The sequence below is a fragment of the Cynocephalus volans genome, chromosome 2 (genome assembly GCF_027409185.1).
Source record: "Cynocephalus volans isolate mCynVol1 chromosome 2, mCynVol1.pri, whole genome shotgun sequence".
Lineage (NCBI taxonomy): Eukaryota > Metazoa > Chordata > Mammalia > Dermoptera > Cynocephalidae > Cynocephalus > Cynocephalus volans.
Genome location: NC_084461.1, coordinates 136,402,617 through 136,414,263, shown reverse-complemented (window position 1 = coordinate 136,414,263; position 11,647 = coordinate 136,402,617). Strand labels below are relative to the sequence as shown.

Sequence of the window (11,647 nt, the reverse complement as noted above, 5' to 3'; positions counted from 1 at the left end):
CCGCGCTGAAGTAGCACTTCCGGGGCAGTAGGAGCAGCCAGTTGGCGGCGGAGGCTGTGGTGAGGAGAGTGGGCGGCTAGGTGCGGGGCTTCTTGGGACAAGGCAGGCGAGGTGCGAGGTCCCAGGGCCGGACCCCTGCGGCCGAGGCCTCTGGGGAGGGGTAGGCGGCGGTCTGAGGGGGGACGGCCGACACCCAACGGCAGGGTGCGAGGACTGTGAAAGCGCTTTGGTTGTTGAAACGCTCCGTTTGTTAAGGAATACTCGTCGTTGTCAGCGTCAGTGGAACTTAGGAATGCATGTTTACACCAGACCTCCCATTCGGGAACTGTTCTTGGATGTGGGAGGAAGTGGGAGCGCTCGTTTGCCCATCTAGAGACAGCTGTATTAATACCGATAGTTAGGATATAAACCACCACCATCAGCACGAATACTAATAGCAGCTGTTGATCTGTGAGCGGTTATATGCTAGTCACTGTTCCGAACCCCTCGCACACATCGCGTCATTTAATCTTTTTAGGAACCCGTGGCCCCTTTGGACAGATGAAGAAACAGAGACGCAGGTAGGTGGACTACTAGCTTCCCCACAATCGCTGCAGTACAGGGGTGGAAGAAAGTGTAACTCCAGAGCCCGTGCTTTTAGCTACTGAACTATATACCGCTCTCCATTCTGGTAAGTGGGAGGAAGGGTATACTCGTTTATGTGTGTGCGTTTTTATTCCTTAAAAATTTGGCTCAGCCATTTGGTTTTACTTTTAATGTTTCAGATATTGGAATCTTTCTTTTCCAATTATGAAAAGTAACACAATTGCTACAGAATACCTGGAAAACTTACAAAAATGTTAAATAGTACAATTCCATGTACTTGATATTTATTACATGTTTCTTTTTCTTTTCTTCTTCTTCTTCTTTTTTTTTTGCCTTTATTGCTAGATTCTGAATCTGTTGAGAACAGGGATGGTACAGCCATTCTAATAATGTTAATATGGTAATGATGGTATAAACTATCAACCCTCCACAACTCTTCTGGCCTAACTCAATTGTCTGACACATTTTAGATGCTCATTAAACCTGTATTGCACAAATCAAAGACTAGAGATTACCACTGTTTAGTATTTTGAAATATGTCCTTCCAGTCTTTTATAAAATTATGTGAGTTTATGTAATATATATACACACACTTGTTATATATGCACACACACTACGTGTAGTATACTATATATGTTACTGAACCCAAGTCCAGCTGCCTGCCACCAAACAGAAACAAACGACTCAAAAGTCCAGTGTTGGTGAAAAGGGAAGGCAGCTTTATTCAAGCCTGAGGAGATGGTAGGCTAAACCATCCCGTATTCCCAAGCTAACTGAGAGTTTTTTTTTTTTTCTGTCCTCTTTTGTTTTATTTTAACTTCTCAGAATACATTGTAGTTGATTTTTGTGACCCTTTACCCATTCCTAACTGATGATTTTTTTAAGGAGGATGTTGAGGGAGTGAAAAGCAAGCTGGAGGGGGACTTGTAAGGTACCAGGTGCATCCTTGTCATTATCTTAGGGTCCTGTAGGATTTCGATTGCTTTGGGGTGGAATCAGCATAACTTTATTGATGTCTTCCTCAGTTTCTCAGGGTCTGGATAGTATGTGCCTCATAGCAAGTTTGCATCTCCAGGTTGTCTGGAAAACAGCTCTATACTTAATGTAAATGATATCATCCTGCCCAATAACCAAAGTTCCAGATATCAAATAACCATGGGAAAAGAGGGAACTCAGAGAAATGCATGCTAAACTAGACTTTATGTTTATCTTATATTCTGCTAGACAAGTGTGTTTCTACTTCTGGAGATTCAGCCGTCAAGTTTGCCTTGCAGACTTCCTCCAAGGCTGAGGCCTGCTCTAGCCCTAGGGAAAAGGATCAAATATGATCAAATATGGGAGTTCTTATTGTTACATATGTAATATTTATGATGATAATGATAATGTGTTGTAACCTGGAGAGAGAATAAGGAAAGGAAATACATGTTTTTTCATCTACATGAAACATTGAACTTTGTGCAAGAACTGTTTAGTCTTTTCCCTTGGATAGGATCTTGACGTTAGTGGGGCAGAAATGTGTCTTATGTTAGTTCTTTATCTCCACAGCTTGGTACGTAGTAGGTAGTACTCAAAAAATGTTTGCAAGAATTCATTCTAACAAAGTTGGTTTGTATGTCAGTGGGTAGTTATATCTGCATTTTTTCTCTGTGTTTTTGAGAATGTATAATGTGTGTACACCATATACCCATATAATCTAGGCTCCATGATGTTGTCTTAATCTACCTTTCTAGCCTTATGCCTCCTAATTGTTCTTCTCTCTTCCATATTTCCTGCTTCTAGCAACTGTCTACATCCCATACTGTCATAGCTCAGGCCTTTGAGCACTCCCATGTGTTGTTTCCATAGCCTTTAATTCTCTTTTTGGAATTTTCATCTGTCAAAATCCTAACCATCTTTTAAGGCAAGTGTTGCAAACTCAAATGCCCACAGGGGCTAATCAGGCAACATAAATGAGTGAAGTGGATTTGGGTGGGCATTGTGGGGAACTGGAGAGCACTGCCCAGCAGCTATTTGGCATGAACTGGTTATTACCAAGTTGAATGTGGTCCCAGTGTTGCAAGATGTTTCTTTCAATTTTACAAGGGAAGTTGGAACTTTTATATGTATGATTTCATACTTTTATATGAAGTATGATTTTTAAATGTTAGCACCTAATTAAAAAGAAGTTTAAACACTCTGCAGGCCAAATAAAAACACCTGTTGGCTGGATTTGGCACTCAGATTCCCAGTTTGTGATCACTGCTCTAGGCTTATTTTAGGTATTTTGTTCATGAATCATATTCCCTGATTCTAATGGGCGACTTCTTTTCTGTTCTTTTGACATTTTGTGTGTTCCTCAATTATACTGCTGTGTTCAGTCTGCCTTAGTTGTTAATGTGTCTCTTTTCTAGTCTCTCATTTCATCTAGAAATGTTTTAATGGCATGGATTGGGTTTCATTTTGCACTTAGTATATATCAGTATAATGTATGTATTTATACATACCTAAGACGTGTGTGTGTCTTTGTGTGTATAAATGTTTGTATGTGTAAGATACATTTCTCTCCAGGTGATATCCTTGTAACTAGTATCTATTCTTTTTAGCAACTCCAATATATCTTGGCTTTAATTGCCAAAGAGCTCTACTTCTGGAAGGAATTGCGTTGGGTAGCATTGCTATTCGAAAGATGATTTGACATAAATCCTGTTTAATGGCTTAAATTTCATAATCTCCCTGGTAAAATTGAGGTAGGAATGGTTAATAATTAAGATTTTTAAAGGACAATCAATAAAAGGAAAAATTGATAAGTTAGATCTCATCAAAATTAAAATCTTTTGCTCTGTGAAAGACTTTATGAAGATAATGAAAAAATAAGCTACATACTGGGATAAAATATTTGCAAACCACATATCTGACAGAGGACCTGAATCTAAAATGTATAAAGAGTTCTCAAAACTTAACAGTTAAAAAAATATAATTAGAAAATGAGCAAAAGATACAAATAGATATTTTGCTGAAGAAGGTATACAGATGGCAAATAAGCACATGAAAAGACATTCAACATCATTAGCTATTAGAGAAATACAACTTAAAGCCATAATGAGATGCTACCACACACCTGTAGGAATGGCTCAAATAAAAAATAGTGACAACACCAAATGCTGGCAAGAATGCAAAGAAACTTGACTGCTCATACATTGCTGGTGGGAATTTAAAGTGGTATAGCTACTCTGGACAAAGAGTATGGCAATATGTTATATGTTATAAAACTAAAGATGCACTTATATGACCCAGCAATTGCACTCTTAGTCACTTATCACAGAGAAATGAAATCTTACGTTCCTGAAAAAGCTTGTATGTGAACTTTCTTGGCTGTTTTATTCATAATAGTCCCAAACTGGGAACAACCCAGATATCCTTCAGTGGATATGTAGTAAAATTGTATTACATTCATACCTTGGAATACTACTCAGAAGTAAAAAAGGAAGGAACTATGGATACACAAATGTAAATGAATCTTGAGCGACTTACACTGGGTGAAAAAAGTCAATCTCAAAAGCTAACACATTGTATGATTCCATTTATGTAACATCTTGAAATAACAAAATTACGGAGATGGAGAACATATCTCCATCGGAGAGATCAGTAGTTGCTGTGGGTTGGAAGGAGTGTGGGAAGTGGCTGTTACTAAAAAGGATAGCACAAAGGATCCTTGTGATTGAGTCTGTTTTGTATCTTGACTGTGGTGATGGTCACATAAAATAAAATTTTATAGAACTAAATACACATAAATGAGTACATGTAAAACTGGTGAAATCTGAATAAAATCAATGGATTGTGTCAATGTCAGTTTCCTGGTTATGATATTGTACTATTGTTATGCAAGTTGTTACCATTGGAGGAAAACTGCGTGAAGGTGTATGGGGATCTCTCTAGTATTTCTTATACCTGTATGTGAATTTACGATAGTGTCAGAATAAAAAGTTATAACAAATAATTTATACAAAAAAAGGATATATAAATAAATTTTTTCTTGGGTGTTTATTTTACCAGGCCATGTTCTAATCATGTCATATAAAGATGATATTGAGACTCCAGTGATAACTGAAGCAGCCCCCATCCTTGAAGATGGAAACTGTGAGCCAGCCAAGAATTCTGATTCCGTTGACCAAAGTGCCAAACCAGAGAGTAAATCAGAGCCTATACCTTCCACTAGGAAAAGACCAGAGGCCAAACCTTCCAGTGACCTTGAGACTTCAAAAGTTCTCCCTGTTGAGGTATCACAGGCTGCAGGCAAAGTAGAGTATCTGTTAAAATATTGGGATTAAAAAATGTTGGAGGTAAAAGGAATTGGAATCAATACCAATGTAGGATTGTCTGTCTTTCTTTCTTTTTACAACCGTAAAATACAATTTTCTCAGTTCCATAAATGTCTTTCTGAGTAGTTGCTTTTGCTGTATGGTGTTTACATGCTGACAACATTCATCTGTTATTCAAGTAATACATTTCTTTAGCCATATGACATGTTTTTGTTCACCCATACTTTGGCTAATAATTAGATATCTTGTCTATACATTTTGATTCTCCTCTGATTTTTCCATTTTTCTTTGCCTTTTGTTTTTCCACTTAATGGGAAAAATAGGAGACTGTCTCTGAAGATGTACCCCAGACCGGGTGGGGCTATTGGGGCAGCTGGGGCAAGTCCTTACTCTCCTCAGCCTCAGCTACAGTAGCCACAGTAGGTAAGGTCATTGGTCATTTTGTTATTTTTTTGTGTGTACTTTTACTACAGGTCTGTGTTACAAATGACTTCTTAATCTTCCTTCCATGTCTACTTAAAGGCTTTATAGTTTGAGGATGCATTGATAATAATGGGTCATAGAGTTTGCAGCATTTCCTCATGAGAAGGTTGAAGTCTAGGAATTGTTAATGTAAGCCTGTTCTTTGGTGATAATGAATCAATTTTGTTTTTTTTGTGAGGAGGTAGTCCTAAGGATTAGTTATGTATTGTCAAGATAATGTAACTTGTGGCCACAAATGATATTAAAAATCTTCAGTTTTGACTTTTGGTTTGCTTCTTCAGTTTTGGTGACTAATAGCAAAAAATATTATCATTTTTTTCATAAGGACAAGGTATTTCAAATGTCATTGAAAAGGCAGAGACTTCCCTTGGAATCCCTAGTCCCAGTGAAATTTCAACTGAAGTCAAATGTGCAGCAGGTCAGTATATAGAAACATTAAGATCTGGAATTATGGACTGAAATGGTACAGTTGAGCTAATTTTTGTGTAGATATCTATTGAACATCTGATACTCAAGATATCACAGGACTGTGGTGAGAAAGGGGATTTGGAATCTTTAGTGCTGTTAAGAGATCTGTGTCCTGTATCCACTCATGTGAATCTTCATTTTCTACATCTATGAAATGGGATGATATTTTATATTTCAAAGGACAGTTACAAACATTAAATAAATAAGGCCATGAATGTAGAACATAAGAATTGCTTGACATTTTGCTTGGCATAATTGAGTAAGTAATCAATAAGAGTTACTTGAATTTGAATCTATTGTGATATGAGCAAAATATTTTACTTATTTATTTTTTGGCAGCTGGCCAGTACAGGGATGAGAAAATATTTTAATGTGTTAGTTTGGGGGGGTGTATTTTTTGAATTTGGATTTTTATGAAGGTGAAATTCAATTCTGGAGACTGCCTTGATCAAACAGAAACCTCTCACTTAAACCATAAAGGAAAGATTATAACCAGGGTTCAAGAGGGTTGGGACCAGAAAGTAGAAAGCATGTTAGGGCCTGGGTTTGCTCTCTCCATTTTTCAGGGGCTTTATTCTCTCTTAACCCTGCTTCTCTCTGTTCATCTTTATCATTTTTCTCTCAAAGCAGACTAGCTTTCTCTGTTTATCTTGCTCAGCTCCAGCTTTATATTGGATCCTGGTTTCTGATCATCTATAGTTTTATAAAAAAGATCACATTTCCTCTTTGTCTAAAAGATACAACTATGAGAAAAATATTTTTGTAAAGCAGCGACATTTTCTAGGGCCACCAAACTAAGAATTCCTGGTCCATAAATTATTATGTACATTATATCTCTGTAACTCATCCCCTACTCCCTTCTTTACTTCTTTAAAGAAAGATGTTAAATAGCTTTCACTCTGCTTTGATAAGATCAAAGTGATTGATCTTCAGCAATTTGGCGTCCCCTTAAGGGGAGTAATCAATTCCCATGGCTTTTCAAGAAGAGGGAGAAAATTATGCAAACCCATAATAAATATGTAAGGGAGCAGGCTACCTTGCACTTTTTTACTCACTGTGCTCTGAACAGCAGTAGAGATGGTCGAGAATATACCAAAAAATCCAGCAACCGGGGAGGAGTTTTCATTCTCTTTGGCATTTGTCTCTCTTACAAGAGGGAGGGGTTGTGTAAACATGAAGGGAAGTTACATGGACCTAGACTTTAGCTTGATAAAGAGTTTAATAGTGAAAAACTTCCAAAATTAGAATGGACTGCCTTTTGATAATAAGTCCCTCCCATCTTCTAAAGTTTCTGAGGAGGGAGATTAATTCCTCTGCCAAGAATATCGTAACCAAGTTGTGTGTTTTCAGAACCTTGAGATAAGCAGACACCACTGAGGAGATCATTTGATCATCTTTAGGGATTTTGTTGTCTTCCTTTAAAGGGTGTTGTCTTCAGCTTGCCTTTTGTTGGCAGGTGATTATGATATGTATAGCTTAGATTGATGTTTTTAAGGCTTGTTTTTAAGTTTGTTTAGGATGAATCTAGAATAGCCTTTATTCTAAGAACTTGTTTGTCTCTACTACTAAGTCCTCTCTCTTCTGAGGTCTCTACCTAATTTCCAGGTGTTTAATCAGGTCTCTCTGCTTTGGTTGGTTGGAAGTCAAATGTCTGTTAGCCTAGCATGAGTTCTGGGGATTGTTTAGCTTACAGCTCCATGATAGTTCTTTAGCCAGTCTTACAGTCTTCCAGTGCCTGAGCAATGTAGTATTCAGCCAAAGACACAAGGGTTTGCCTTTTAGATTCTCGAAACTCTTTACCTATGTAGCTTTTTCCTCTACAGTTTTCTAACCTGCAAATTCCAGTTGCTTCAGCCTTTTCAAACTCCAGTCTCTGTCTCCTCCACTCATCATGATTGTCATTTTCTGCTTGGGTTTCCCCTCCCTGTATTATGGTTTAGAACATTCTTCTAGATAGAAAACCAAGCCAGTCATAGGGTCACTTTGTTTCTCTTTTCTCATGGACTATCTTGTACTGCCCATTGTCCAGTGTCTGAAGACAGTTGTTTCTTGTATTTTGTCCAGTTTTCTAGTTACTGTGGTAGGAGGGCAAGTCCAATATCAGTTAAATTCATCATAGCTGGAAGTGGAAGTCTTCCCTATAATGGAGTGTTTGATATAACATAGTTAGATTACTTGATATAATAATTGACCTTCTATAAGAGATTTTCAAAATTAATAAAATAGAACACATTTTTTTGAAACATACCCATTTTTGTAATTAATGCTTGTCTGACTCCTACAAATAGACATAATTTTCTAGGATAAAATTGAGTTATAATTTACATACATACAGAAAAATTTACTCTTTAGGTATACAGTTTTAAGTGTTTTGACAAATGTATACAGATCTATTTATACTGTATAGTACATTGTGATTATACAAATATAGAATATTTCCTATATCTATATAGATAATTAGTTGAGATATAAGAATACTTTCATTATCCAAAAAAGTTTTTTCATGCCCCTTTGTAGTCACTCTCTTCCACCTTCTTGCAGCCCTTGGCAACCACTAATCTGTTTTCTGACCCTATAGCTTTACCTTGTCTAGAAGATTGTATAACTGGAATCATATAGTATATAGTTTGTTCTTGTATATATCAATAGTTTATTCAAAAGACTGGATTTTATTTTTGAAATGAAAATGAAAAAAGCTGCCTAATTAGCTTTCATTTAAAAATAAGCAAATGGTTTAAAATAATAAAACAAAAAGGCTTAAGGCCTTGTGTGTAGGATGTAGGGTCTAATTTTAAAAAATTCGCATAGCTGCTAATAAAGCAAAACAAATAATGAACCTTCCCTTCATGTTTACACATCCCCTCCCTCTTGTAGGAGAGACAAATGCCAAAGAGAATGAAAACTCCTCCCCAATTGCTGGACCTTTTGGTGTATTCTCGACCATCTCTACTGCTGTTCAGAGCACAGTGAGTAAAAAAATGCAAGGTAGCCTGCTCCCTTACATATTTATTATGGGTTTGCATAATTTTCTCCCTCTTTTCCTTGAAAAGCCATGGGGACTGATTATTCTTAAGGGAGGCTAAATTGCTAAAGATCAATCATTTTGATCTTATGGGCAGAGTGAGAGCTATTTGACATCTTTCTTTAAAGAGGTAAAGAAGGGAGTAGGGGATGAGTTACAGAGATATAATTTACATAATTTATGGACCAGAAATTCTTAGTTTGGTGGCCCTAGAAAATGTCTCTGCTTTACAAAAATATTTTTCTCATAATTGTATCTTTTTTTAAAAAATTTATTTATTTATTTATTTATTTATTTATTTTAAATTTTTTTTTTTTTAAAAATTTTATTTTGTCGATATACATTGTAGCTGATTAATGCTCCCGATCACCAAAACCTCCCTCCCTTCTCCCTCCCCCCCTCCCCCCCAACAATGTCCTTTCTGTTTGTTTGTTGTATCAACTTCAAATAATTGTGGTTGTTATATCTTCTTCCTCCCCCCCCCCCCGGTTTGTGTGTGTATGTGTGTGTGTGAATTTATATATTTCATAATTGTATCTTTTAGACAAAGAGGAAATGTGATCTTTCTTGTAAAACTATGATTAGAAACAATTTTAAAAGGATAATATAGGAAGTTTAATGTCTTTCCTACATGAGGATAAATAGCTAGTACTTTTTTATTTTAACTTTTTATTGAAGTATAACATACATACAGAAAAATGAAAAAATGAAATCTTAAGTGTTCAGTTTGAACATAAAAATGAAAAAGTGAAATTATAAGTGTTTGGTCTGAATTTTCACGGTGTGAATACACCCAGGTTAAGAAATAACATTACAGTTACTCAGATGTCTCCTCCCCCAGTCTCTCCCCCCAGCAACTTTTGTCTTCTTCCCCACCAAGGTACTCACAGTCCTGACCCCTACCGTTATAGATTAATTTTGCCAGCTTTTAAGCTTTATATAAATGAATCAGAGTATTTTTTTTTTTGTATCTTTTTTTCCCACACAACATTGTGTTTGTACAGATGATCCATAATGCAGTTTGTGTGGTGTGTTCTATTTTCTTTCTGTATTTCGTTGTGTGACTGTGTCACATTTTATTTATTCATTCCACAGTTTGTGAGCATTGGGTTAGTTTCTAGTTTATAGCTATTACAAATAGTGTCGCTGTGAACATTCTTGTACATGTCTTCTGATGAACCTCTGTACTCATTTCTTTTGGGCATGTAACCATGAATGGAATTGCTGTGTCACACAGCTGTAGTAGATATTGACAGTTTTCCAAAGTGGTTATACCTGTTTACATTTCCATAGCAGTGTATGGTTGCTTCAGTTGCTCCACATTCTTGTCAGTGCTTGGTATTGTTAGTCACTGCTTTTATGTAATCAAAACATGCAAATGTATTTTCTCAGTATTGTTGTAATGAGGTTGCATGTGTTTTCTAGGGAAAGAGTGTTATCACTGGGGGTTTGGATGCCTTAGAATTCATCGGGAAAAAGACAATGGATGTAATAGCAGAAGGGGATCCTGGATTTAAAAGAACCAAGGGTCTGATGAACCGGAATGCTACATTGTCTCAGGTAATGTCTTTACCAGCTTACTTGTTTCTATTTTGGTTTGTATTTTTGCATCTGTTAACCTGGGACCTTGTTAGTGTTTTCTTTTGAAGAGTTTTCAGTGATTATTTTACTAAGGCTTTTTTTTTTTTTTGGCAATGAAAGCTTTAATGCTTAGAAAAATGCCCAACTCTTTTTTTTTTCTCCTCTTTCCTTTCTGCAGGAGCCTCCTGTCAGTGCAGCGCACGATGCTAACCCTTGTCAGAGTTGTTTATTAGACTGATGTTTAAATCTCTTTCAGAGAAACACCTGGTTCCTTGGATGTTATGTACACTGTCTAGGATCAAATTATGTGTGATCATTTTTTTCCTGCAGCTCCTGAGCCTGTCAGATTGAATTGTAATGCCAAGAATGAAAGGGCAGTGCTTTGTACTGTAACCCGTCTCAGCTTTGCTTTTCTCAACTCTCAAAACTCACCCTTGAGCTCTCATTACTTACTTCAGTGTGATGCCCCATCTCTTTTTAGGTTTTGCGAGAGGCTAAGGAAAAAGAAGAGCTATGGACCTCCAGTGAGATTACTATGGAAACAGATAAGAAAATTCATTATGGGCTACTCTTTGATGAATTTCAAGGCCTTTCACATCTAGAAGCTTTGGAGATGCTTTCCCGAGAAAGTGAAATAAAGGTAATTCTAAACCAAAAATCTTAACTGGAAATATTCTTTTTTTGGAAGAGAATTAGATTTTTGTTGTTGTTGTTATGAATATTCATGGTACAAAGCTAATTGTCACCTCTGGTGCCCAAGAGGTGATGTCCAGATCCATAATGGCAGCATGCCCATTACCACAAATTGTGATTGTATCCCATGTCCTCCAGTTATCCCTGACCTCCCTCCCTATCTCCCTTTCCCCACTGCTGCATAATTTCTCTTCTCTTTGTATAGTTGGAAGATGAAATGTATTTCTTATGGAGGCTTGAGACTCTGGAAATACTACACCAAAACAAACAAAACTAATATTTGAACTAATTGCTAGAGATAGAAGGAGTCAAGTGTTATTTCTCTAAATTTAAACAAAAAAGGACAGATTAACAAAGAGGTCTTAATAGCACATTTGCTATTTTTCCTTCACCTTGGTTTTAAGTTTTTGACTTAAGCTGCCAAGAAACCTGTTGACTTAAGCTGCTAATTTGTGTACAATTACCTGTTAGCTTTGAATTGATTCAAGACTATTTTATTTCCCCAATTTCTTTTCTT

At 36.6% G+C, this 11,647-nt stretch overlaps 1 protein-coding gene across 6 annotated transcripts in view; it reads left to right on the top strand.

Moving 5' to 3' along the window:
• Positions 1 to 10: 10 nt before the first annotated feature.
• Positions 11 to 11,647, top strand: part of FAM114A2 (family with sequence similarity 114 member A2) — a 32,699-nt gene continuing 21,062 nt past the window's right edge. For 2 of the 6 annotated variants that reach the window (XM_063085953.1, XM_063085947.1), the window contains exons 1-8: positions 37 to 111; positions 518 to 670; positions 4,618 to 4,841; positions 5,207 to 5,306; positions 5,692 to 5,784; positions 8,709 to 8,800; positions 10,282 to 10,416; positions 10,919 to 11,077. In XM_063085953.1, coding sequence (XP_062942023.1) covers positions 4,632 to 4,841; positions 5,207 to 5,306; positions 5,692 to 5,784; positions 8,709 to 8,800; positions 10,282 to 10,416; positions 10,919 to 11,077 — 789 coding nt within the window. In that variant the 5' untranslated portion in view covers positions 37 to 111; positions 518 to 670; positions 4,618 to 4,631. Of the gene's footprint in view, positions 112 to 517; positions 671 to 4,617; positions 4,842 to 5,206; positions 5,307 to 5,691; positions 5,785 to 8,708; positions 8,801 to 10,281; positions 10,417 to 10,918; positions 11,078 to 11,647 lie in introns of all 6 variants that reach the window. The other 4 variants (XM_063085950.1, XM_063085951.1, XM_063085949.1 and 1 more) reach the window with 4 other exon arrangements.